This window comes from Harpegnathos saltator, unplaced genomic scaffold (assembly GCF_003227715.2).
Source record: "Harpegnathos saltator strain DR-91 unplaced genomic scaffold, Hsal_v8.6 scaffold569, whole genome shotgun sequence".
Lineage (NCBI taxonomy): Eukaryota > Metazoa > Arthropoda > Insecta > Hymenoptera > Formicidae > Harpegnathos > Harpegnathos saltator.
Genome location: NW_020230392.1, coordinates 227,881 through 255,186, shown reverse-complemented (window position 1 = coordinate 255,186; position 27,306 = coordinate 227,881). Strand labels below are relative to the sequence as shown.

The window sequence follows — 27,306 nt, the reverse complement described above, 5'->3', positions numbered from 1 at the left end:
CATTTCCATATCATTAACATTGTGCTCTCTTGAGATTGCGTAATAGTGCGAAGGAGGGTACGAAGGAAGGGGCAATAGTACACAGCTCGCCGCGATAACGAGCATCGTAGCTCTCGCAGTCGCATGACAACCGATTTCCGCGTCGTTCGAGCTCGTGTGCGTGGCGGCTCTAGCTACTTCAGGTAAGTGCATTCACACGTATTTTATGTATCACGTGGAACACAGAGATAGAATCTATCCGTTAAGGAAATTTCGTCGCTGTTAAACGCAATGATGTACGGTAAATGCGTATTATTGTGTCTGGGGAAGTCGGTAAGTAAGGAAACGACATCGGAAGGTTAAGGCTACGTTCCGATATTCACTACCAGTACTGAAAATATACATTTTGCATCACCTATACTATAGATTTTCAGTGCTGGCGGTGAATATCGGAACGCAGCCGAAATTATATAAAAACTGTACACCCAACGTCGAAAGTATGGTTCGGATCAATGGACAAATACGGAAGTGACAAAGTAGTCTGACCAATTGCGTTCGAAAATTTCAAAATGATTTCTTAATCATTTTTGATAGTCGTCAGTTGGTTGACGTACTTCTTTCTGAACGTCTCGAGCTAGTAACTAGTCGTGTAATTGCTGATTTTGACTGCGTTCCGATATTCACTGCCAATACCGCAAATATATAATTTGTGTCACATATACTATAGATTTTTAGCACTGATAGTGAATATCGGAACGCAGCCCAAGGATACGTTCGGGGGGGGGGCGCTAACACATCATTCTATCTTTGTCGTTCATTAAATATGCAACAAGAATAGATAACACGTTAGCACTAATTTTGCGCTGATAGCGCGCTCCTCGAACACAGCTTAAGTCTTCTTCGTATAAATTCAATTTCTTCGCGCAAAATTTTATATATATATATATATATATAAGTTCCAAGGAAAATTTACTACTTTATTTTTGTATTTATACATTTTTGTTTTATACAAAATAATCGCATTATTGATACTTGTAGTTGAACTATGTGTCTTTTGCTAAATAACGCAGGCAGCATTTAGTACCGCTAGTTCTAAGCAGAAAAAACAACGATGGCATCGCACGTAACGGATTTCTACAGTGCGAAGAGTATATTTATTACCGGCGGTACCGGTTTCGTCGGAGTCTGCTTAATAGAGAAACTCCTGAGATGTTGTCCTGACATAAAGAACATTTACTTGCTAATACGTCCGAAAAAGGGGAAACTTATCACAGAAAGATTGACAGAGTTGACAGAGAATTCGGTGAGTTGTCAATTGAGACAACTATATTAGATCATATCAAAATAGACAAGAGGTTTATTATTAAAGGTTTATTATTAAAGTAGACGAAGGTTATTTTTTTTTTTCAAACGTCCCTCTAACTAAACTGGATGTGTTTATAATGTAATAAGTTAGAGTGAGACAGGTATATTTTATTTTACTTTACTTATTGCATTAGTATATATTTGGTTTAGGGAATTTTTTGGAAAAGAAACTTTAGATTATTGAATTTAGATAGGCTAGAGACTGAATTTTATGAATAAATATTATAATGTATATATAAATGTATTAATGTATCTCATATATATATAATAATATAATATGATATATTTTTTTTTGTTTTATATGTAATTTTATTTTATATGTAGGTTTTTAATAGGCTGCGAGAAGAGAAGCAAACTGACTTATTCAAGAAACTGATCGCAGTTGCTGGAGATGTTGGTGAAGAAAACTTAGGCTTATCTGTGGAAGATAGGGCAACTTTAATCAGCACAGTGCAAGTTGTTTTTCATTCTGCCGCCACACTTGATTTTGAAGCTGATTTAAAGACTGCGGCAAATATAAATTTATTGGGAACTCGGAGAATTGTTCAATTATGCCGAGAAATTAATGATTTTAAAGTAAGTCGTTATTTTGTTTTTTAATTAAGAGAAGTAAATTTATATAAACTAACAAGAATCTTGACATATGCAAATATATATAAAAAGGGAAAGTATTTAATATAATAAAAAAACTATTTTTGATATAACAAATTCATGATATATATGGTTTTTTTCTTTACATATGTATATATATATGGGTATGTATGTATATATCTCAAGATTTTACTGGTTGGTTTTCTTCTTTTAAATATATATATCTAAAAATTAATATTTTATGTATAAATTTTTGCAAAAATTGATATGGTAACTCCTGAATAGGATTTATTTATATATAAACTCATTCCATTTAATGACAGAATTTTAATATTTATTGTTTAGGCATTGGTACATGTTTCTAGTGCTTATGTTAATTCCAAGCTGCAAAATGTTGATGAAATATTATATCCGGCACCAACTGACCCAAATATAATTGTGAAATTAATCAGTGAATTAGATGCTGCTACCTTGGGAACAAAAACACCGGAGATACTGAAAGGTCATGCAAATGCTTACACATTCACCAAACATTTGGCTGAACATGAAGTAGCAAATGGAGAGTTACCAGCGGTTATTGTACGTCCTTCAATGAGTGAGTTTATATCTGTTATCGAATAAATATGTGACTTGTCATTATTACTGTATTTTAGATTTAATTTTATGTATATAGTAATAGGAGCATGGAAAGAGCCTATTCCAGGATGGACGGTATCGAAAAATGGACCACAAGGTTTTTTGATGGGTGCCAGCAAGGGTGTTATAAGAAGAGTGCCAGTGGCAAAAAATCTTACTTATGATTACATTCCAATAGATATAGTTGTAAACAGTCTTATTGTTGCAGCGTACTCTGTTGATCGTGATAGGTAATTCTAAAAATGGAATACTTTTTTTGCTATAGGAAAAGTATGCGTCTACTTTTAATTCAATTCAATTCTAATCAAGGTTTTCTGAAATATAACTTACAATTTTAGTGATAAAAGTTTAAAAATATATCATTGCACGTCAAGTACATGCAATCCTTTCCAATGGGACCAGGTGCAGAAAGAAGTTAATATATACTTGCACAAATATCCATTAAAAAGTGCTGTGTGGTATCCATATTTAAAATTGTTACCATCACTTTTGTTATTTAAAATTTCTGCCTTTTTCTTTCATTTTATACCAGCATATATCATGGATACAATCACACGCTTGACTGGAGGCCGTCCAATGTAAGTCTTAATATCGCATGTAAGGAATTTAAAATTCCTTATTTTTCATTTTTTAATAAATCTAATGTCTTCTCTATGTTTCCAGTTTAGTCCGCCTGCATACAAATGTTAACAAATCGTTAATTCTTCTTGAGCAATTTATTTTCAATGAATGGATATTCAATAATCCATGTATGTTGCAATTGCACGAATCGTTATCTCCGGATGACAAAGAATTATTCACTGTAGACATTAGGTCGTTGATATGGAAAGACTATTTCTCCGATTTAGCACAGGGAGTGAGAGTATATCTCAGTAAGGAATCCTTGAAATCTTTGCCGGAGGCACGTTCAAAAGATAAAATGTAAGTATATTTTACTGTACAAACTTCTTAATCGGGGAGGAGAGGGGATTAATTACTGATACTGAGCGTTAATAATTACTTTCGTATTTGTGTTTACAGATTGATGTTTGCGCATCTAGGCTTGCAAGTTACTCTGTTGGGTTTGATTTGGTGGCTGGTTAAAGTCTTGTTTGCTACAACATGGACAAAAACTGGTTTAATTGTACCGATAATTTATCTGCTTTTTGATCAGTTATAAGTGTGTAAGGCAACATTTAAATATACATTAAATATAATATATAAGCGATTCAAAATGGTGAAATATATTCAATGTTAAAAAGGAGGGTTCAGTATTTAAATGGTTCAGTATTTACAGGATAGGTGATATTCACTAAACCAAATAAAGAATTCTTAATAAATATAGGTAGGGAGATTCACGCAAATCGCAAGCGATTTTCGGTTTTGATAATACTAATGATCTGTCTATTTATTATACACAATATGGAAATAAAATATTTTATTACCATATTTTTCTTTTGGTATTTGTAAAAAGCGTTTTACATGTGTCCTTCTCTCATTTCTATATTCTCATTTTAGATCTCTCGAGTGATCAACATTGCAAACTTCCTGGTTCTGCTAAAATTATTTGACAAGTATTTTATTTAATTAAGATTTCCTGGTATAGCACAATTGTGTCATTACTTGATTGATTTAACTTGAAGTCTTATTAACTTGAAGTTTTATTATTTTTCTGTAATGTTTCTAACTAATAGACTTGTTGATCAAGATTTTTGTTTAAAAAAAAAAGAAAACTACTTTGCAGTTTTGAACGACATTAATACTGTGATAATTTATATAGCTAAATTTGTCTTGTTTCTGTGGATCGAGTAGATGATACTGACTGCTCACTCGTCTTCTTTTCTTAAAATTTTTCTATCAGGCACAATGTGAACTTTAGTCCTTCTCAGCTTTCACAAATCGATATCCGTCTCGAATTACGATTATTCTTTATTGAATCCAATATTCTTGTTATCTCTTTATTACTTAATACTTCTTCATTACCAATTTTTTCCTTTTTCTTTTATTCCTCTAGCTCTTTTTCCTTTTCATTCAATAACCTTTCCATTGAGACATTTTATCTGCTTCTTTTTTGTTGAGGCATCCCTTTTTTCATTGGTATTTTTCTGTGGTATGTATCACACACATCATCGACTTAATTTTTTTATTTTTTCATATGATATGTAAGACTGTTTAAACTATGTAATTAGCAAAACATAAGTAGTTAACGTTTGTTTATTGAGTAATAATAGATAACAGTAGTAATAGTATGTCATAAAATATTTATATAAATGAAAGCTAAGCATTTGTGCATCAAAATAGAAATATGGTAACATAATATCTAACTTTCATGCATATGATAGACAGAAGAAAGCAAATGACTTTTACCACCTGTACTAAAATTAAAAATTGCTTGTAACTCTAATAATGTTAATTATTTCCAATTTCCGTTACAAATTTCCATTACAAATTTTGTAGTCAATTTAGGATATAACATGTTAAGGTAAGCGAATATATAATAATGTAATATTTTAAACTTTTGCGGTGCAGATAAAAGCTTGATTTTGCTTTCAGATTTGTGTCGTGTCCGTTATTTGTTTCTTTCCCCTGTTTCGTTCCCGTTGCAGTTTATTCGGAGAAATCCCTGAAGAGGAAAAGGAACAAATTGACATTATTACAAACTGTCATGTTTCCTATTTATCATGCTAATGATGAACTGTAGGTTTTTTGAGTACTATAGACGCGTATATGTGTTCCACGTATGTAAGTGTGTACATCTTTGATGAATCTGTTATGATCCCGATACATACATTTTATCAATTGCTACCACTGACACTTATATTCATGTTTTTTCACGTGCTTAGCGGAGGTAATAAATAACATTTCATTTATCCAAATCTATAGCTTGCGATTTTTTTTCCAGAAGTTATTTCGATTAACTGACAACGGTGCAAATGATTTCGCCTTCAGCACCGATATATGCCATTTAAAGCAAAGAGTGTGCCAATTTTCAGTAAGAGAAAAATTACAACACCTCCGTTCATTCAGCTTGACTCCACGTGCTCGATTCACACGTGTTTGTTTGCATACAATACGCTGACGTTTCCCAGTGAGAAATGATTCGTCGATCGACGTCGATTTGAAGATTCGATATCGATTCGACATCCTTTCGACATCGATCGACGAATCATTTCTCACTGGGTTTGGTCGCTTTCAACGCTCGCCGACGTAAATGTCTTCAAAAATGATCATTCGTTGCATTATATACAGGGTGTTCCGTAAGTCGAGGTCAGTCGCTCGAGAGATGAGTGGGGAACCACAAACAAGAAAGAAAGTTGATACAAACATAGGTCCAAAAATGCGTTGTTTTCGAATTATCGCCATTTTTATGTTAAAATTTGAAATTGCTTTGCTTTCGAATTTTTTTGGTTTTGGAATTTCGATTGTTTTTATGAGTTTCAAAACACAACTAAAGTCAAATAAAAGTTGCGGGCCTTCTTTCTAAGGAGTCCCGAACTCTTTGTAGCACTTCCGGATTTTCTCTAATGTTTCGAACACCTCATATAATTTTTACGTTCACTCACACACACACACATACACACGACAGAGAGTTTGGAGTCACTAATAGGGGTGACGAACTATCTCCTGTCCTGATCTCTGCCAAGGGATACTAAGCGGGCTGTACCTCCACGCGGTGCATCCTGGGTAGTGCTAAAGCAGCCCGCAACTTTTATTTGACTTTATTTATTTTTATTTATTTAGTTATGTTTTGAAACTCATAAAAACAATCGAAATTCCAAAACCAAAAAAATTCGAAAGCAAAACAATTTCAAATTTTAACATAAAAATGGCGATAACAACGCATTTTTGGACCTATGTTTGTATCAACTTTCTTTCTTGTTTGTGATTCCCCATTCATCTCTCGAGCGATTGACCTCGACTTACGGAACACCCTGTATATCGCTTTCCAACACACACGCCGCTATGAAGCCGAATAGGATATATGCGAAAAGGATATGACAGAGCTGAACATGAAGTATAAAAAACTTGTCCTTCTATGTCTCTCTCTCTCTCTCTCTCTCTCTCTCTCTCTCTCTCTCTCTCTCTCTCTCTCTCTCTCTCTCTCTCTCTCTCTCTCTCTCTCTCTCTCTCTCTCTCTCTCTCTCTCTCTCTCTCTCTCTCTCGCTCTCACTGGTAATTAAACTTTCCGCTTGTAGAATATTCCGTTCGTATATTTATATGCATATGATCACTAAGGAGTGATCAATACTGAAATATTGTTAACAATATAAACAGGATATTTCTGTACCGGGATATCCGCAAACACGACTCAGTTATGCGCAGATTCATGGATACTACTCTGGTACCCAAATATATTCATGGATATTATCTCGACAACCAGAAGATAATTACAAAATAATTTGTCTAAAATTAACTGTATACTCGATTATCCATGTAATTAGTATTCGAATAATTGAAATTGACAGCAGTATTCTGGATTATTCTGCACTTAAAAGTCTAGTACGACTTGACGCGATTTCGATAGTAACGACAATTCCATACGTCATAGTTGATTCTTATCAATTTACTGTCTCCTTAACAGTTATAGTTTCCGATTACGTATTTTTGTAATTAATAATAATGTTGAACTTTTTTCAAACTTACATTCGATGCGTTAATCGTGTTGTATGTGTAGCATTCGAAATCGCGCCGTGTCGTTAGATTTTATTGTTACTAAAAATTCGCTGTTCTCTAAATAGTGGCCGTTTTCCAGCTATGACACGCTAAATTACACTGTGTTACACCGTGTAAGGTATTTGTTGGAGCGCAGTTTAGTTTCTTTATGTAACACCAGAGTGCATTACGGTTTGTCATTCTTATTTTTATGAATATCTTACGAATCAATACATATATAATAAGCATATAATTCTAAAACAATTAAAGGAATAAGTATTTTTCAAAAAATCCATTACATTATTGCACTGTTTACATACAAATAGTTCTGAAAGGAAGTAGAAGGAGGATGATATATGAAGAAATTATTTATAATTTAATATTATATAATTTTAACAAAATATGTAAATAAAAAAGGTCCTAATTATTATTTTTATATTTATCTTTAACTTTCGTTACAGGTTCCATTATGTTTCTTCGTATAAATCAATATAATATAAAAATACATATAACAATATATATATATATATATATCTATAATCTATAAATCTAGGCTACACGTCTCTGTTCAGTGTTATATCTGGGAATGTTCGCCAAATGTGTCCGACGCTCTAGTTATAACATTTGAAACTCGGCGTTAACAAATCTTCGGTAAAACAAAACAACTCGAAGCCTGCTCTAAAACCTCGAAACCTACATCCTCCTAGTTCAAATCCATATGTACCCTAGCAGTCAAACAATCGAAGTATGAAACTCAAGAGGGTTTCGAGTTGGTTACCAAATAACCCGACACCAGCTGTCTTCCAATATTCACTGCCAGTACTGAAAATCTATAATATACATGACACAAACTATGTATTTTCAGTACTGGTAGTGTATTTTAAAACACAGCCACCATCTCTTCACCGGTCGTTATAAAATTTTATTTCAACCTAAGCTTTATGACATTCTGACCTTTCCAGCTGATCGAAACACATACTTCGCACTTCGTACGTACCTCCCTACCCCGTAAAATCTTCTTGCGTTCCCACCTACAGAACCTACCACCACTGTACTTTTCATGCCTAATTTTTTCGGCCAATCACGACATCCGCCCAAAATTATGAGACACATCCACTCTCCATCCCTAAAGATTCATGTCTTTAAGAATTAACCGTCTCCTCCCACCAAATCTTCTTAACTTCACTCTTAATTTCTAATAGCTAAGATTTCTTCCTACTAAGGTCGACCAGGACCAATAATTAAAAATATTAATCAGATCTTCGACACCATTGGACTCTCCTCCCAGGGTTCCACCTCGTTTCCAAGGCCTCATCTTTTTCTTTGCTAAGTCTATTTTTGTGGCTCCTGTTTTCGATCATCAGTATAAGAATTACAATTCGGCTCTGGACACACTTTCTGCAGTTTTTTTCTCAGTTATTTTTACACACTTCTGCAGTTTTTTCTCTGTTGTTTTTCTACGCATCTCCCGCAGATTTATAATAGTATTTCCGCAATTTTTTCTTAGCTTTTTTACCTATTTTACTTTCATTAGGTAATTATTCCACGCAACATAACTTGTGCACAATTTACGCTTGGACAAACCATGAGCAACCCAGCAAAACGCAACAGCTTAAGAAGTCAACTTCCTACATAGAAGCCGATTTGGACGACCAATTCTTCTATTCAGGGCTTCTTTGTCGCTTCTTCATCTCTATCAAGACAGTACCTTAACCCTCCAAATCAGTAAGTTATCTGTTTCTTTTTTTTTTCTTACTTAATTATAATTTCGATTTGTTGCTGTCGGGAGGGAAATCTTATTCTTCTCCTTGATTCTTCTCTGGATCCTTTCTGCTTTCTCACCGTCGAATTCTCTATTTTCTACAATGTACACACTCCGTTACACAACATACACGCTACCGACCGTCTGTTACAAACATGTCTAATTTTATACCGATTATGCGAATCTACTGTATAGAAGCTCATTCCGGCAATATTGGTTAAAGTCATTTCAAATTTGCTCTTAATTCAACTCCAATAAAATATGCCGTTAATTTTCTATAATTTATATTAATTTTATTTTATTATTTAAATCACGTTCCCTCCTTTCCAATTCATCCCCGACTCCAACTATCAACTCGCGGTCCAATCCCAGGTAAAGAGATTTAGTTCTCTGACCTAAAAGTAGACCATCCGCCGTCCGTACATCGCAATCGGAGTAAACGCATCCCTCTGGTCCCTGACCTGTATCGCGCATATCCTCCAGGTAGAACAGAAAATCACGATGACATCAAAATGATGAGGAAAACTCTTTTTCTCATCATGATTTGGTCATTTTCTTGTTATTTTGATGTCATCGTGATTTTTTGTTCTACTTGGGTACGTAAGTACGTGCGGGACTCGCAAGCGCGAGTACATGTTGCGTCCACCTCCAGGACGTAACAATAAACGATAATTGTTTTCTCGCCCAAGCATCATAATGTTTGATAGTAGATGGAACTTTGAATTTCGGTCAAGCAACTAGTTTTGTGAGCCACTCGCGTCCAAACTGGAACTGGTTTAAAAACCTGTAAGGTCTTAAAAAAAAGGAGAAACTGTAAGGTCGTTGAATCGCTGGGAAACCTCAAGGTGAATATACATTATTTTCCTTTTTTATGCAGACAGCGAGTAGTGATGTCACGAGTCGAATTTCGATTCAAATGTAGTTTGTGTCTATAATATACGCTCTACAATCTTGTGTATGTACGTATTAAAGGAATATAAGAGAAGGAGAGAGAGAGAGAGAGAGAGAGAGAGAGAGAGAGAGAGAGAGAGAGAGAGAGAGAGAGAGAGAGAGAGAGAGAGAGAGAGACGATGAAGATACGCACATGTATATGTATAATGGAGTGGAAAGCATTATAAACTTCCTATTTTTAACTTGCAGTCTCTCAGATTAATCACCGTCAGGAGAAGATATCGCTGATATATTTAGCTAATACTCAGAAAAATAAAGTTCGATCTCGCGAACCTTCCGTGCACGTAACGATTTTTCGGACAATCGGACCGATGATTTCGAGTCGTCTCGCTTTTTGGACGTATATTTACGCCGACATTCGAAATATTAAGCTAACGAGCCTATAAGTAATGGATCGATTGACTGACTCGCGGTATTTGTCCGACGTTCGGAGGAAATCCTTATCTAACATTTTCAAACTCGCCGGACGTGAGAGAAATTAATTTTATACTATGTGATAAAAATATTGAGTTGCCACAGGTATATGGTTTGCCACCAATGGAACTCGATCCCGCCACTACAACCCGACGAAGAAGTGTAGTAGGAGAAAGTGAGGGAGCCTGAGACCCTGAGAATCCGTAATCTCTGTCGCACACAAACCTTCGCGGGTTGCATCGTGCGGGACAAAGACGAAGTCAACGAGCTCAGAAATGACCGTACGGCCGTGTAAAAGGATAAAGTCGGAGTCATTGGAGGATTTGCGTTCAGTCCGTGCTATCGATTGGGACGATATGGACCGATAGAAGAAAATCCCTCTCCGCACGTAACGTCGAGCCGCTTTAGTATGCTATTTTTTCCGAACGCAAATAGAGAGTCCAAATTTGCGAGGATTGAGAGACCAGTGGTGTGAATTGCGGTCGTTATCTGTTCATTCGGATTCATTATCTAACCGATTCTTTGCCGTTGCATTTTTTCTGACGTGCGGCAATTTGCTGGAATTTCGGATACTGAGCCAACGATTTTCATAGGTAAAACATTTTCATCTCAAGCGATATATATATATATATATATTAGAGATGTGCGAATCAAGAATTTTTATGTCGAATCGAATCGAATCTCATTTTTTAATTCGAATTCGAATCGAATCAAATCTACGAAATTTCATTCGAATTCGAATCGAATCGAATCATTAAAAAATTTAACATGACTATTAAACATAATGATGGAAGATTTTAATATGAAAGGGGATATTGATATTGTAATATCATCTTACAGTAAAATATATATTTAAATATTTAAATTAATTTATAATTAAATTATTAATTATAAGTTGAGTTAATTACAAGTTAAGGGTTCAAATATACAGGCCCAGATGGCTCGTTTTGTACCTGATGCATGTAAATATAATGCACGTTAATATATTTTATTCGTAATTGAATCTTCGATTCGAAATTTTCGAATTATTCGGATTCGAATCATAGGAATTCGGATTCGAATCGAATCGAATTTACATTAGATTCGATTCGAATTCGAATAATTCGCACATCTCTAATATATATATATATATATCACGTAAAATATGCAAAATTTAGTGCGCGCGCGATCTTGTGATCCGACGATTCGTGTAACAGCAATTTTACACTGCGTGATAACACTGTGTGACATCACGGATGAAGTGAGGTGCAGCTCCCAGCGTGCGTGCACCCTCCGGTTTGCGTCGACTTGTAAAAAAACGTATATATTCCGCTCGACATTTTTCAGTTCTTTCGAAAATGGCCACAGAACCGCCGTCGATAGCTGATTGGTTCGCCAAGAAGAACGTTCTCGTCACCGGAGGCACCGGATTCATGGGGAAGGTTCTAATTTCGAAATTACTGCTGAGCTGTCCCGACTTGGACAATATATTTGTGATAATAAGGAAGAAGAAGGGCGTTGATTCGCAAACAAGGTTACACCTCATGCTGCAGGTATCGTGTCAAGTTCGATTATTATGTCAATAAGGAAGAAAATTAAAGTTACAAGTTGTTTACTCAACATTAATGAATCAATTCGCTGTCGCAATTATTGTAATTCTAACAACCATTCACCGAGCGTGACGTACTTTCATGCATGATTTCGCGCTTGATAAGCGCGGTAAGGAACATTAAGGCACGATAAACAAACCGAGTTATGTAAAAGAATACCCAGTATTCTCATAATTGCAGTAATAACAATTGCTTTGTTATGTAACAAAGTAACAGTTATGTAACATACCATATGATTTAGTTTTGTAACATCATTGTAACGTCAATGATACTTTGTGCTTACTGGGATATTTATATATTTCACCTCCGCCGTGGATTATATATGATCGCAAATGCGCAATACACAATGCGTTCGTTGGCGTATCGGGTTAATAAAAATAATGGAACGAGCGACGTTGCGATACCCTCTGAATGTTTCATCGTTAAAATAACTCGAGCCAACGATGAAGCAATGCACAATATGCAATACGCCTTTCCTAACACCTCGCAACTACTTGCGATTGTTTCCCCTTGAGAATTACAATTTGATTTTAATAATTCCTTCTTTTTCCACTCTTGCTCCCCCGTTTCACCTTTATACACACACACACACACACACACACACACATACACACTTTCTCTTTCTCCCTTTGTCCGTCTGTCTCTTTCTTGTCGCGTAATATAACTTCGCAATACCCGGTAACAAAAAACAAATTAGTTCACACATTAATATTTATCGATTGCAATATGTGCGAGCAGCATTAGCGCCTTGCATTAGCTCAGTTCATTAAGATTTAAAGAAACTGCATTCGCGGGCAACGGCATGTGGGTAGTTGCAACACTCGCGGCAACTTCGGTGAAACCTCTTGTCTGGGAGATTTCTTAAAAAGGACGATTGGACTAACGATCTCTCACTTGTAGCAACAACGTTTCCACGTGCGTGGCAATTAACGTGCATTACCTTGTATGCCGACCTTTTTCCACCGTCGCGGGCGGAGAACGACGGATCCGCACGAGTCTCCTCCCGATGCATCTCTACGTCGCGTACCTCGCATACACATCTACATATCTCTCCGTTATATGTCGGCACGGAACGTTCAGGATCGGTTCGGCGTCTCTCTCGCGTTGTGCGAGTCGAAATTTTTCTGAAAATTACAACCGCTCGAACGGGACGTGCTGTACGTATGCTGTACGCCTGTAATTGTACTTTTCCTTCGAACGGCTGCTGGTGGACAAATCGAGTCGTGTACCGTAAATCACCTTGGCACCAATCTCGTCGTCTGAAATTTTCGATTTCTTGCATTATTTCTTCGGGAGATTTTCATTCGAGCGCGAAAGAATTTCGGAAGGAGCTCCTTGTCTCTCTCTCCCCTCCCCCCCCTCTCTCGTCTCTCTCTCTCTCTCTCTCTCTCTCTCTCTCTCTCTCTCTCTCTCTCTCGTCTCTTACTAAATCATACTTACATGATTAATAGCCGTTGACAGTTTGTACGCATATTCGTTCTCCTTCGTTTTATTCCGCGATTTCGATTATTCCCGGCCGAGAATAGACGCGCGTTTACGCCGCATATCCCGTGCGTGACCGCGCGGCGGAATTAAGGAGAGAGAGAGAATAATAGTGTTTTCCCGACACAAGACCGTTTCGCTAATCGAGCTAATACGACGGAAACACGCTAAACGGTTTTAAATGAAACCAAAGTGAAAGCGCGATCCGCGCGCGCGCGCACGCGCGCGAATGTTGTGTGAGTACTTACATCGTTTGCTCGTCAAACCTGATCGCGCCGATCCGCGCCTTCAGGTCAGCTTGACGCGCACTGTCGCGCGTCGCGAAAGGTCTCGAGACGGAAAATCTGCTTGCAGCAAGAGCCATTCAGGAACCTCAGGGAAGAGTATCCGGAGCGGCTGAAGAAACTCACGGCCATCGTCGGCGAGACGACTGTACAGGGGCTCTCTCTGTCCGACGCGGACAAGGAACTCCTTTTGAGTCGGGTCTCCGTCATTTTTCACATGGCCGCTGACATCAGGTTCGATCAGTCACTGAAAGCCGCCGTCAAGACGAACGTCGCGGGCGTTGTGAACATCGTGGCGTTTGCAAAACAGGTAAACAGCCCGTCTGAGGCAAGAAAAATAGAACACAAAAGTTAGAAAAAGGAGTAAGAACGAGCTCGGACTGGAATAATTTGGAACATCGCTCGGTTCGGTTGAGTCGACGTCGTTATTTCGTCGCGCAAAATTCATCCGCACGATGTCGATGTACGCTTGATGATAGAATACGAACACTTTTTCTTGTGGATGCAGTTTGGAATACAGCCGACAGTCTAATGAGAGAGAGAGAGAGAGAGAGAGAGAGAGCTTGTTTCTGTACAATTACAAGAAGTCTCTAAGGTCTCTCATTAAACCGTGCGATCGCATTCAAGAAAGATGTACTTAAACCGTATAGAGACCGAATGTGCACTGGCTTTCCAAGCGGTTTGAATATTTTCACTTTCAAGTTTGGAACGCAGCCGATGATGCAATGAGACAACTTGTTTCTGCATAATTCCCGCAAGTGTTCTCATTGGACATCTGCTGCTCTCCGAGTTGCATCCAGAGAAAAGTATTCAGACCGCATCTTGTCGTTAATCTTCTGCAATTTTCTGTAATGTCGAATTTCCGATCACGATCACAAGTGGAGAGCCAAATGTCGTGTGTCGATTTAATAATCGGAGAGAGAGAGGGGGGGGAGGGAGGGAGGGAGAGAGAGGGGAGGGGAGAGAGAGAGAGAGAGAGAGAGAGAGAACGCAAGAGATGTAACCTAACGCAGCATGTACATCTTTCCACAGATGCCTCTTCTCGAGTCGTTTATACACGTTTCGACATCTTTCTGCCAATGCGGCGAATCGGTGCTGGAGGAGCGCGCTTATCGAACTTCTGTCGCACCGGAGAGCATCATTGCAATGGTCAATACAATGACGAACGAGGTGCTAGAGATAATGACGCCGAAATTGCTGGGCAGTCAACCGAACACGTACGCCTACAGCAAGGCGCTCTGCGAGGACGTGGTGTCGGGATGTGGACTACCAGCAGGAATCATACGGCCATCGATAGGTAAAGAGAGAGGCTTTTGAATTACGGCATTACCGATTCTTGTGGTATAGTAATATTATGATAACACATGATCGATCTGGCTAGTGGTGGCGTCATTGAAGGAACCAGTGCCCGGCTGGGTGGATAATTTACACGGACCAACCGGACTGATAATCGGCGCGGGTAAGGGAGTCATACGATCTATGCTCTGCAATGCGAACTTGATGGCCGATCTCTTGCCCTGCGATATAGCCATCAATGCGACAATCGCACTAGCATGGCAGGTCGGCTTGAAGAAGCCCGTCGAGCCGTTGTTTCTCAATGTCACGATAAACCAAGAGAATTCGATCTCCTGGAGCGACGCTCTGGAAACCGGCAGGAAGCACACACTCGCTAATCCGTTCTCGCGTAAGGGTACAAAATCATTCGATTGCCAACGTCATGTTAATGTTCAAAATTAACACGATGTTAACCGGATGCGTTTTGAAAGCGAAATCTCTGATTCTTGCAAACAGAACTGGGCTCACAATTTTATGTTAATTTAATTAATTAATTCTTAATTAATTTATTAATCCATTTATTAATCTATTTATTTAATTAATTAACTTTTATGTTATTACATTTTAAATTCCATATCTTTTATCTCACATGAATTTCAATCTCTATCTCTATCGACTGAATTCGCGCTTCTAAGAACACCAAAAATGGAATCTCTCTGTTGGAATTGTTGCGAACCAAACTTGGTTCGCAATTTCGTATTAATTTATGTTATTACGTTTTAGATTGCATGTCTTTTTCTCTTACATGAATTTCAGCCTCTGTCTTTAGGAACTAAAATCGAGCTTCTAAGAATCAGAAATACCGGTTTCCTTCGATCGAAGACGTATTTGGCTTATTCTATCGTATACTCTGTCACGCGTTAGTTCAACCAATTTTCTTCTATTCTGTGCGAGTCCGCGAGATATTGACACTCTCTACGTAACGTTCCTCTTCTTCTCTCTTTAGAGCCGCTCTGGTATCCTGGTGGAAATTTCACTTCCTCGAGAATCCGCCATTGGTTCTCCGTCTTGCTGTTGCATCTTATACCCGCTTACTTGCTGGACACTATATTTATCATCACCGGCAATAAGCCCTTCCTCGTACGGGTGCAAGCCAGAGTGAAGTCCGGCTTGAACTTGCTTCAATATTACACCACGAAGCAATGGATATTCCGGTAAATATTCGTTTACATAAGTATAATTATATAAGTGGCTCGAGAAAAAAAATGTGTGTCCCTTTGAATTTTATCGAGGCTGTTATTTACAGCAATGACAATCTGCGTGATCTGCAAGGCCGACTATGTCCTGCGGATAAAGAAACGTTCTACATGGACACGAACATCATCCATTGGGATGAGTATATCTTGACATACATCTTAGGTACAAGGCAATACTGTCTGAAGGACGATCCCTCGACGCTGCCACGTGCGAGACAGGTTCTCATGTACCTATACTTCGCCGACTGTTTGCTCAAAATATTACTCGGGTGTTTCATTATTTGGTTAATGTATACCTGGATGAACTCCGCTAAGTCCATCATGGCGATGCTAGTCGAGTGAATGAGTACGAAGAATATAAAGCCTTACACATAAAGCCTTGCTAATTGTAACGTCCAAAGGTAAAGGAGAAGAGCAGCGAAAGGGGAATACGAATTGCGCGCTGTAAAACATGTTTTTACCGAGCCTGAACCTTTCTGACTTTCCCGAACTCGCTTTCGGCGACCTTGTGCTAATTCCGCGCGTATTTAAACAGCGGAATAACAGCGGTCGCGCATATTGACGCAACTTGTCAACGAAAAGAAATGTGCCAATATTCCAGTACTTGACATACACTGTATTGTACTATAGTATACTATTTCTACATATCCTAGAGTTATATATACGCTGCACTAATATCGTGATAACGATGTAAGATCTGTAAAGTGCCTGATCTGTAAAGTGTATGATGTTCCACTTGATATTTACTCATTTCCTTTAGAACTTGTGCTTCAAACGAACAATATCGATGCGTTACGTCAAGCTTCGTTCGCTCGACGATGTAGCGAATATAATAAGATTTAATGAGTCTCATGGTTTAGCAAGGTTCAGCGAGGTACTTTCTCCGAGTCGAGACAAATTTTATGGAGGAAAACACGCTCCGTTAGAGCGAACAGCGATTTTTTTCAGTCACCATCTAAGTGTGAAGTTGCTCGAATTGAGGAACAACTTCACAACGCTTCAATATAATGCACACTTTATATGTTTTAATTGTAAGATTTTTGTTTAAGGTTTTTTATTTTGCTACGTCATTCGTGTAATAATGGTATGGGAGAACGTTGCGTACATTTTGTTAAATCAAGTGAAAATCAAGTAAAAAATCGTACGCTCTGTAGGCTAAGTACATTTCAGAAAGAAAGAAAAACGGAATAAAAGTTCTAAATTGATTTTAAATTGGATTTAGTTGAGATAACCTCCTTCCTATTTTCTCGTCTCTTTTCTTCGTGTTTCCCCGAGCTGTCTTTGACTTCCTGCGAAGCGACGTGAAAGCGCTAAAAGAACACAACCGTCTGCAATGAAGTGAGAGACAAAATCCGTATTCTAAACTCTCTTTCTCTTATCGATAAACGGCGGTTACGATTTAAACGGCACGACAAGTGGGATTTTATTCCGAGCGCTTGTTTTATCGAAATTTCCTCAGGTAAATCAGTAAACGCAAATGTGAGACCTGTTCTGCATGTGTTTAATGCTTCTTGGGTCACTTCTTTGGATATTTCGGACACCCGTTAATTCCCGTTAATCGTGCTAGCTGGATTAAAATAGACGACTTAAGGTAGAAGCTCAACATGCCGCCATTATGTATAAATATGGCACTAAATATGCTCTCAGGCGCATTTAGTGGCTCTATCAGCAGAGCGACAATATAACAAATATGCTATAAATAAAGTTCAAAAATAATATGCCACTCGAGGGAAGATGTTCCAATGTCTTTCATCTTAAAATTTCGATAAAGGTGCACTGGGAATATCGTCAAACTCATAGTGCCGTTTAAGGCATATTTGTCAGCAATTATTAATATTTGAGTGAGATTTAGCGGTATATTTAATGAATGAAAAGTTCAGAGTAATCAAAATCAAACATCACAATCAAAATCGTTTAAGAAATTCCGCCTCATTATATTTCTAAATGATGAGTTTCTTGCGCGGGATTGCATCGCGCAATATCATTGATAACGTGACAATAATGTTTCGAGCACACGGCTTACAACATCTTTCAACAAGTTTGCATACTCGGTTGCAAACGGCTTTTCTCTTTTTATGCATGTTCGGAAGAAAACGGCACACGAGTTATAAATAAATAGCGGATTGATTGCGGATGAGTTGTTGCTCGTAAAAGGATTTTCGTCACGATTCTCACATATCGTTATTAAAGTGTTGTTCAGTAAGAGTGTGAGCAGAGAGAGAGAGAGAGAGAGAGAGAGAGAGAGAGAGAGAGAGGGGGGGGAGAGGCAAACGGAGAGATAGAGAGATGTAGTTATGAAAGGAACTACGTCACACGTTCGGACAGCGTTAAAACAATTTCATCAGTGATGTTTACATCAAGTATACAAAAAATTACTCTTTGTGAAGTGGAAGAGAGGAGAGCGGGGAGTGAAAATCGCGAAGGAGGGAAGCCCGTGAAATTTCGCTTTGGTGCTAAAGTCCGGAGTTTTTGTTTCCGGTTGCGAATGTTTCTCTTTGCTCTGTAGAAACGCAAAATTAAACAAAAACTTTCTCATTTCGCATTCCCGTCGTTCTCTCGTGACACACCGAGGTCGGTTTTCTCAGTTAATTCTTCTTTTCCGGGGCATGCAAATCGCAAGGATAAGTGACTCAAAACATAGGTGTGTTTTAGGATTCCGCTACCAAACGTCCACCGTGATACATCTTGATGAGTTCGTTAATATTTATTAGAAAGTACAGAGATGATGTCCACTGTGCGGTTAAGATGGCAGCAGTAGATAATTATAGCAGAGGCATGAGATTGCAACGATTTATTTTCTGCCGAAGGAGGTAACGTGAGCGACGAAACTGGAATGCAAAAGAGAGATCTCGGCGGAGGCACGGATAGAAGGTGCCACGCGCACGCATGCGTGCACATGTGCGTGCGTGCGTGTGTCTGTGTGTGTGTGTGTGTATAAAATAAAATGTTAAACTTCAACGTTTTTTTAGATTGAGGATCATAACTGTTTTTTACCACGTTTGAATTTGCATACATTTTATCTCTTTTCAGGAATAAAACGCGTTGCAAAAGAAATATTACGATTGCTCAGCGATAAAATTAGCTGAGCAACCGCAACGACGAGGAAAAGATTCCGACGAATGAGATGAAGAAATGGTATTCTAGCCGTTGTTAGCAAGAGCCAAGAGGTACGCTACTCCCGCGGTGTATACGAATGTTATCAACTTTCAGCGAGATCCAGTCTCCGCGTAACGCGCATTTCCGGGACATTTAACGGACATCCGAAAGAAATAAAACATATTTCTTAGACTGTTCTAGCGGACATTTATGACGTCCGGTTCTGGAGGAAATCGTGAAATCGCACCAGAGTGATTCGGAAATCTTCTCTTCGGCGCCGTGCGTTCTCAATTACTGGCCCATGCGACCATGCGCTGCTCTATAGCTGCGCAAATAAACGCCTACGAGAATGGCCAGTTGGCGGCAATTTCGTCGGTCGGCGAATACCTGTCTGCGAATGTACGGCGCTCCGTCGAAGTCCGCCGCGATACAACTAACGAGGATCCGTTTAGCGTGCGCAAGAGTGTAAAGCAATAGGGGTCGCAGGCGAGCGCAACAGAGCGATTACGTAAGATTAGGCTCGCGAGTAAAACGCGATTCGCTATAAGAATGAACCAATGGACGCAGAAGCATCAAGTTGTATTAGCGAACTTTCTCGGTCTACTACAACCGGATCGCCATCCGAGCGAGGACGACCGTCTATCTAGCCCGAACGGTTTCACGCGCGCACTCACGTCGCATTCGTGTCACGCTCGGGCCCGCCGCCGACCGTTTCTCCGTTTTACAACGCGCGGTAAGTGTTTGCGCTGCAGAGCGACAGTATCTAGCTGCGAGTATCCCCGCATACATTATGCGTCCGCGTGTTCGGCCGCGAGTTACAATTGTAAACGCGAATATCAAAATTCGCGCTGGCGAGCGAGCGCGTGAGCGCGCACGTGTGCGCCAACAGAGTGATACATGTCAACCCGTGAAAAGCACCACGGCGAAAGTCGGAATAACTCGTCGGGATAAGTCGTGAGTGCGTGCAGCTGCCAAAGTATTTTGTCGAGTGACTTGCGGATCGAAAGCGCGCGCGAAACGATGGGAAGTAATTGGCGATGTTAACGAGTCGTGCAGCGAATTTGTTTGCGCGAATTTTTCACGTCCTGCCGAAGGTGACGCAATAAAATGCGATGTCGAGATCAAATAAGCAAGTAATCATGGGGCGCGTAATGGTTTTAAATGCTGTTTCATCGCGTTCAATTATAGATGCAATGACGACCTGCATCATATCGTGAAACAATAAACCAGTGACGTAGTTTCAGTTCAGTCTTTCGCGAAGCAGCTGAATAAAAGTCACGTCCCCGCGAGGCATGTGGAGACTAGAATAATATCTTTTTGTCGTTCAAACAGAGATGATTTTTCCTCGCGCTTTGTCTTGAATCGAGGCGGAAAGATTCGCAATTGCTCGCAACGCGGCAGTTTTCAGAAATCGCTGGGGTTAATTTGACCATTTAACGTGGTTCGCGAAAAGTTAACTGCGATCCTTTGGAATCTCCCGATCGTATCTTCTGATACGATCCGATTCGATAGAGCGACACGAAATTTTTCAGGCTGTCACTTGACCGCGACACGTGACGGGACGATTTTCTCGTGATTCGTGATGCTTGCTTGTTGTTTTGCACGTAGGAAATAAAATGAGGCATATCTAACAAGCTTAATTATATTACAATTATGCAATGTTTAAAAAACGTATGTAAAACCAACACGCGCTATGAGGATAGTTTTTGCTTATATTTGTTGAAGTAATTGGCAGAATTTTTATATTATTTTTTTATTATTTTTATTATTTTATTATTTTTATTATTTATTTATTATTTTTATATTATCGCAAATATTTCTGGAAAATATAATCTGCTGAGACATATTCACGACTGATGTCAACCAATGCAAGCTATGAAATCCAGTTTTCTATTCGATATATTAATCTCGCGTTAACTTGGATATCGCTAAATTTCTGAACATATGTTTACGTTCGACAAATGCAATCAGTGTGGACAATGGATGCATGGGCGTGTGTGTCTAATTTGCAGAAATCAGCTATAGCTGATCGATAATTGTCGCTTTTATAATTGCAAAATTGCTTCAGCTTATATCACAAAAACGACAGTTTGCGATTGTTGCAACGGTCATTTGCATCCACATTCCCTCAACCAAATAGGCGTTTGGTTCGTCTATTACCACGCTAATTCAACCGATCCTTTTTCTCTGCGCAAAATCATATAAATATCACGGGAATATCTGGAACAATAGAATCGTGCTAATTGAAGCAAGCAGATGTATCAATTTCCGACTAGGGGAAAAATTGCGGTAATTGTTAGTTAAAATCACTCATGTCGCACGGAGAAAGGAGGTCGGTTGAATTAAAGTTACGCCGATGAACGCGTTTTGGCTGGAGGAGTCGCCAATTTCTCAAAACGGTACTTAATAGCCGCGATCGGAGATCGGATTTTTACATACTCATCAGAAATTTTCCGTGAAAAATAACGACTCGATAAATTGTAAATTCGAAATAGACAGCGTTCTTTTTAATTACTTATTATCCACATGCGAATTAACAATCGAATCTAAATTGCAAATTCTAAGCATACAATGCTTCTGCTTATGCATTTAGTCGCGTACCGTTGAGCGCTAATGTTATTTTCAAACTAGAGCTATTATGTTCGATGTTATTATGTCAATTGTATTGTATGCATGATCATGTATTGCACTTTGGATCATTTCCTCTTTCGAAACAGCGATTCATTCTTTAGTTGAGTCAGATTGCGTTCTTCAACTATAACGGTGACTCGCGATAATAAAATTTCTAAATAGTGCGCACGCACATGGAAGAAATGGTTTGGTCGAATAAACGCAATAACGAAGGAAACAAACGCGTGGAAGGGAGCAGAGTCGTTGGTCCTTGCGAAGCAAATTCCGTTCTAGAAGAACTACTTCCATCGGCCAAAACGCGCCTGCTTTGTTCATTTTCACAAAGTGTAGACGACCAAAAAAATATCATTTCGTGCGGTTTAGATATATCGCCACGTTGATTCGATCCTCCGATTCTTTCCCTTCGTGTCCCTTCACGTCGGCCATCGGTTACTTTATAGTAATCGCGCGCGCGCGCGTTGCAGGTGAACACTTAGACAACAATACATCTCGAGCACGATGGAGCAGACGGGCGGAATCGACGAGGTGACGGACAGAATAATGGAGACTTTCGCCGGACGCAAGATTATGGTGACAGGCGGCACGGGATTTTTAGGGAAAGTCATGATCGAGAAACTGCTACGATCTCTGCCCAACATAGCACACATCTACATGCTCGTGAGACCGAAGAAGGGCAAGGACACTAAGCAGCGTGTGGAGGAGATATTCGATTCGCCGGTAAGAGCTGGTGTTAACGTTACCTGAAAAGAAAGAACAGATTGTGCGAGCATGCGTGCCTCATGTGCGTAAAATTCATAGCCGGACGAGCGAAATGTCTGACATATTGATCTTGGACGACGTCTTTCGGGACGTGTCTAAGGTGTCTTCCAGACACTCTTGCTCGTCCCCGTGTTCTTCCACATTTGCAACAGGTCTGTTAGTTTTAGCTGGTGCCGCGTGTTTATTATTCGTAGAGAAAGAACTTATCGCCACTCTTCTTTAAAGTGAGAAATAAACTCAGACAGAAACACGAGATGCTCTAGAATCCTCATTCAAAATGCGTCCAAGATGCGCTGAGGAACGATGTGCTTTGGAACGACGTCCTGAGGTAATCTCAGGAGGACTCGCGCAGCGCCGGCTAAAGAGAAACAAGCCTGATAAGAGGTGCGATTGGTCGCAATTGTCTGCTGTTTTACCGCTCGGTCGATGCTCTTTCCAACGCCGTTAACCTTTCAGCCGCGGCGATTTCTTCAACTGAAAAATACGCTGCTGAATACGGCACGATGTTCGCTCGTCGCGTCACCGAAGCCAGGTGCCAGGTGCTCGAGCAGTCTTCGCTAAAACGCGCTTCGTACGAAGCGCGATTTATAATAAATAAGTAAAATAAAAATTCATGTAACAAATAAGAGCGAAATATATGCAAGGCATATCTGTACGCCTGTAGCGTACAGTTGGAAGACTAAACATCCGAGCGAAAAGATACGCGTTTCTCGAGCATCGCGCGGAGAAACTCGAGCGCCTGCTGGCAAGCGCAAGTTCACCCTTTAAGTTCACTCGTATGTATATGTATAAGCAACGAAGCGTAAACTCGGCCGAGCTCGGGCTTGGGTATCGTCCCGCGGTCTTTCGACGAGTGCGTGAAAAAGAGAAAGTAACTAGTCCCTCGTGTACGTAGAAGTTATGACTTTGCAAGTTGCAACATTAATGCCCTGACGACGGTAACGCGCGCGATGCCGCAACAGGTACATAGGTCTGACGGCGATGACTCGACGACGACAATAAGGACGTTCCGTGCAGCTTCTCTCTCCCTTTCTCTCTCTCTCTCTCTCTCTCTCTCTCTCTCTCTCTCTCTCTCTCTCTCTCTCTCTCTCTCTCTCTCGGGGGATGGAGAACCGATACCGTGAAAGTATACCGCGACCGGATTATCAACCACGTGGCGACACGTATATTTCAGGGAGGTGAAAAAAGGGGAGAAAGGAAAGAAAAAAAAAACGGAGTCAAGGCCTCGTCGAATATACGGCGAGACACGATGATTATTAATGTCGGTCTTATGTTCCGGCATCAGTGAAAGTCCGGATTGCGTTTCGTGCTATGTTATGTCATGTCTTGCGAATTCTAACGTAACATCGTAAATAATACGCTACCTCATGCATGAGACATAATACATGTCCCGTGTATGTACGATACGTGTGTATACGTGTGTGCGTGCACATGTCCCAGAAATATGCGTAAATTAGGCGTCGCCAGGATACGGTCTTGCCTCGCTCTCCTGCTGCTCGTCCGAGCTGAAAGAATGGAAACTGTTACATGGAGGGGAAATTATCTCGAAACTAAAGCGATATTTATTCGCAGTGGCTATCGATAACGCGTTTACCTGCCTTACGGAAGAAAACACTTAAATATTGAGTCTCTACTACTATTCAATTGTTCGAATTTACTCTCAAATGTGGGTATGTATATTCAAAAATTTGAGTATATATACTCATATATATTTATTCCGTAAGGGCTGTACCGATATATTTGGTTTGTTATCTATTATTTGTATAGTTTTTCGACTTTCGCGGCCAATGATACAATCAAAGTGTGTTTCTTTCGGATGGATACCGTGTCGTAATTCAGCTTTGTACCGTCGACGTTTCGCAAACATTGCAGTTTGCATTATCAGGGCTAGGAGCTGTGATACTCGATGCAAGAACGTGGTATCCGTGGGAGAAACACACCCTGATCATTATTTGTATATATTATATTTTACTTCCCTTACAGAAATTCACTACTGGCTACTGGTAGTAAATTGGCCAGCGATGATAAGTAATTTTATCACTCGCATGAATAATAAAATTATTTCTATCACTGATCAGTTCAACCAGTACAACCAGTAATTTCATTTCCTGTTAGGGTCATCACACTTTATAGCGAGAAACCTAAATCGTTCTCACGTGAGGAAACGTGCATCTTCTGGAATCTATGGCTCTTCACGAGAGCGATCGGTTATTTCGATTGAGTGAAAGAATTTGGATTTATTTAAATAAGTTTGATTAGCATACTCGCCGAAAAGAAATATCTTTTCTCAAATACTTCTCTTGTCAATGTACGAGCAAGTTTCTACTCGACGCAATTCTATGTAGGTCCATATGCCCCCGGGATCTCATCGGTGCACTTCAACCGCTTCGATCAGCAAACACAGTCAATCATTATGCGCCGGGAATTAATCAACGATAACCTTGTATAATGATATATGAGATCTTTTTCTGCTGAAACGTGCCATTCTGAAAACCGGTTTCTAAATTGTAGAAATACAGAAATATAGAAATACAGAAATTAGCATAAGATGCGTCAGCGTAGTAAAAAATTCCAGACCAGAAAAGCACGTGTCGCTGTGAACTTTGTTATCTCAGGAAAAAAAACTAGTAAAGAGGAGACTTCCCAAGGCTATATAATTCATGATGAATCAACAATCTTCTCGTTTTTAGTATTCATTTCGAGCAGGATCAAACAGAGATCGAACAACAGCACCTTTCTCTCGACTGATTCGATTTTAATTCGAACACGATTGCGCTTTGTTACTCTATTTACATAAAGTAACATGTCGTGTGTTGCATTATTGATATGAATAACAGTTTGAAATTATTCAGCTGTTCGAGAGAGTCAAAGCTGAGAGAGGAATAGCGACGCTTCGGGAGATGGTTACGGTCGTCAACGGAGATGTACTGATGCCAGGACTCGGTATATCCCCGGAGGACAAAAAAATGCTCTGCGAGAATGTCAACATCGTGTATCACGCAGCAGCTACGGTCAGGTGAGCTGCAGTGAGACAAGGAGGAGAAGAAAGGGGGAAGAAAGATGAAATCGTTCATGACAGTTGATCCGGCGCGTCAGCAGAATGGATAATAACAGATTCTTCCGTAGATTCGACGAGATGTTGAAGACTGCCGTGCTCATGAACACACGCGGCACGAAAATGATGGTAGAGCTGGCTAAAGAGATGAAGAATTTAGCTCTGTTCGTCTATATCAGCACGGCCTATTGCCATCTCGAGGAAAAAGTAAGTCGCCACACAATCTCGTGTGGCGTTTGCAAGCTTGCGAAAATTCCCTGTATAAAATGTCGAATTGAAACATATTAAAAAGTATTGACATTTTGAATACGTGCTGAATTCTGCTTTCTGATCTGAGGAAAGGGATGGAAAAATATTAGTTCGCATTAAATTTCACCGCGCTGATATGCGAGACGGCAGTGGTGACTGCTTCGCGTTAAAAAGGATTCGATTCATTTCGAATATGCCTTGCATTCGATCGTAATCGATAATTTTCAAATGTGAACTTTCGCATTGTAAAGTATTCGCTTCTTCTCCTAATTGTAATTTCGGATTCAGAGGCATACAAGATTTTCACGTTCTATTCCCCCGTCGCGTTGGAAAGCTTTGGCCCGCGATCCAATCCGAGATTTCCGTCGGAAGCAGAATTCACGACGAAATCTCGTGAGTGCGAAACAATAGTACTTTTAAATACGACATTTTAGGTCAGGGTTCGCTTTCTCCTGTGCGAGAAGGATTTTCCGCGTGTAGAATTTTATCTCACACATACAAATGTCGGTTTCTTCTCTCGAAACATTGACCTCTGCGCCAGGGACGTTTGATGAGGAGCCCTCTCGGGCTCTTTGTGAAACGGCGGAGCATTTTCGCGCGCAAAGTTGCCGCGGCGCATTTACCTGTAAATAACTCGCAAAAGGAGACTAATTGATAACAACGGTTGGTCTTGAGTAGATCCTGCGCCAAAGAACGTATCCTCCGCCCGCCAATCCGGATAGCGTGATCAAGTGCGTGGAATGGGTGGACGAGGAAGTGATCGAGGCGATGACGGATAAGATCCTAGGATCGTGTCCCAACACGTACGCTTTCACGAAAGCATTGGCCGAAAATATCATCGAGGATTCCTTCCCGCATATCCCGTCGATAATCTTGAGGTACCGACGACGCCTTCGTGCTCGAATTTTCGCGATGTTAGGGCCGTACTTCAGAGCAAGATACTCTCTCGAGTACTCGCGACTCCCATTTAACGATACGTCGTCGTGTCTGCGTTAGGCCCAGCATAATTATTCCCATATGGAAGGAACCGCTCCCTGGCTGGACTGACAACATCAACGGACCGACTGGTCTGTTAATTGGCGCTGGAAAAGGTGTAATCAGAACGATGTATTGCGACGATAAAAGATACGCCGATTATCTGCCGGTCGACGTCGCTGTTAACGCTATTCTCATCGCGTCGTGGAACTTTCTTTACTTCAAGGATTACGAGAAACGTGTTTACAATCTGACGAGCAGCAGCGAATTCCAGGTACTGTCTCGCGACGTGCGGCCTTCCGATAAAATATCGGCCAATTGTTTC

The 27,306-nt window shown here is 39.8% G+C and overlaps 4 protein-coding genes across 5 annotated transcripts in view; 3 read left to right on the top strand and 1 right to left on the bottom strand.

Annotated features, from left to right (window-relative positions):
* Positions 1–5,102, top strand: LOC105192614 (putative fatty acyl-CoA reductase CG8306). The gene is made up of 8 exons (XM_019840144.1): positions 1–182; positions 1,050–1,282; positions 1,669–1,920; positions 2,281–2,530; positions 2,609–2,801; positions 2,910–3,149; positions 3,235–3,492; positions 3,592–5,102. Exons 2-8 carry the CDS (start codon positions 1,091–1,093, stop codon positions 3,728–3,730), a joined length of 1,524 nt encoding a protein of 507 aa, XP_019695703.1. The 5' UTR covers positions 1–182; positions 1,050–1,090; the 3' UTR covers positions 3,731–5,102.
* Positions 5,103–10,056: 4,954 nt separating this feature from the next.
* On the top strand, positions 10,057–17,923 carry LOC109503599 (putative fatty acyl-CoA reductase CG5065). The gene is made up of 7 exons (XM_019840145.2): positions 10,057–10,923; positions 11,657–11,862; positions 13,756–13,995; positions 14,718–14,982; positions 15,067–15,369; positions 15,967–16,174; positions 16,267–17,923. The coding sequence occupies exons 2-7, from the start codon at positions 11,668–11,670 to the stop codon at positions 16,556–16,558; spliced, it is 1,503 nt and encodes a 500-aa protein (XP_019695704.1). The 5' UTR covers positions 10,057–10,923; positions 11,657–11,667; the 3' UTR covers positions 16,559–17,923.
* Positions 11,871–13,816, bottom strand: LOC112589652 (uncharacterized). Its single transcript, XM_025303735.1, has 3 exons — positions 13,650–13,816; positions 12,860–13,178; positions 11,871–12,779 (listed from the first exon to the last, which is right to left on the bottom strand). Exons 1-3 carry the CDS (start codon positions 13,763–13,765, stop codon positions 12,693–12,695), a joined length of 522 nt encoding a protein of 173 aa, XP_025159520.1. The 5' UTR covers positions 13,766–13,816; the 3' UTR covers positions 11,871–12,692.
* Positions 17,924–19,506: 1,583 nt separating the features above from the next.
* LOC105192593 (putative fatty acyl-CoA reductase CG5065) overlaps positions 19,507–27,306 on the top strand; it is an 8,782-nt gene continuing 982 nt past the window's right edge. The window contains exons 1-6 of one of the 2 annotated variants that reach the window (XM_011156830.3): positions 19,507–20,045; positions 22,408–22,660; positions 25,555–25,718; positions 25,829–25,964; positions 26,685–26,884; positions 27,003–27,255. In XM_011156830.3, the coding sequence (XP_011155132.1) occupies positions 22,442–22,660; positions 25,555–25,718; positions 25,829–25,964; positions 26,685–26,884; positions 27,003–27,255 (972 nt within the window). In that variant the 5' untranslated portion in view covers positions 19,507–20,045; positions 22,408–22,441. Of the gene's footprint in view, positions 20,046–20,088; positions 20,271–22,407; positions 22,661–25,554; positions 25,719–25,828; positions 25,965–26,684; positions 26,885–27,002; positions 27,256–27,306 lie in introns of those variants that run through there. The other variant, XM_011156831.3, reaches the window with a different exon arrangement.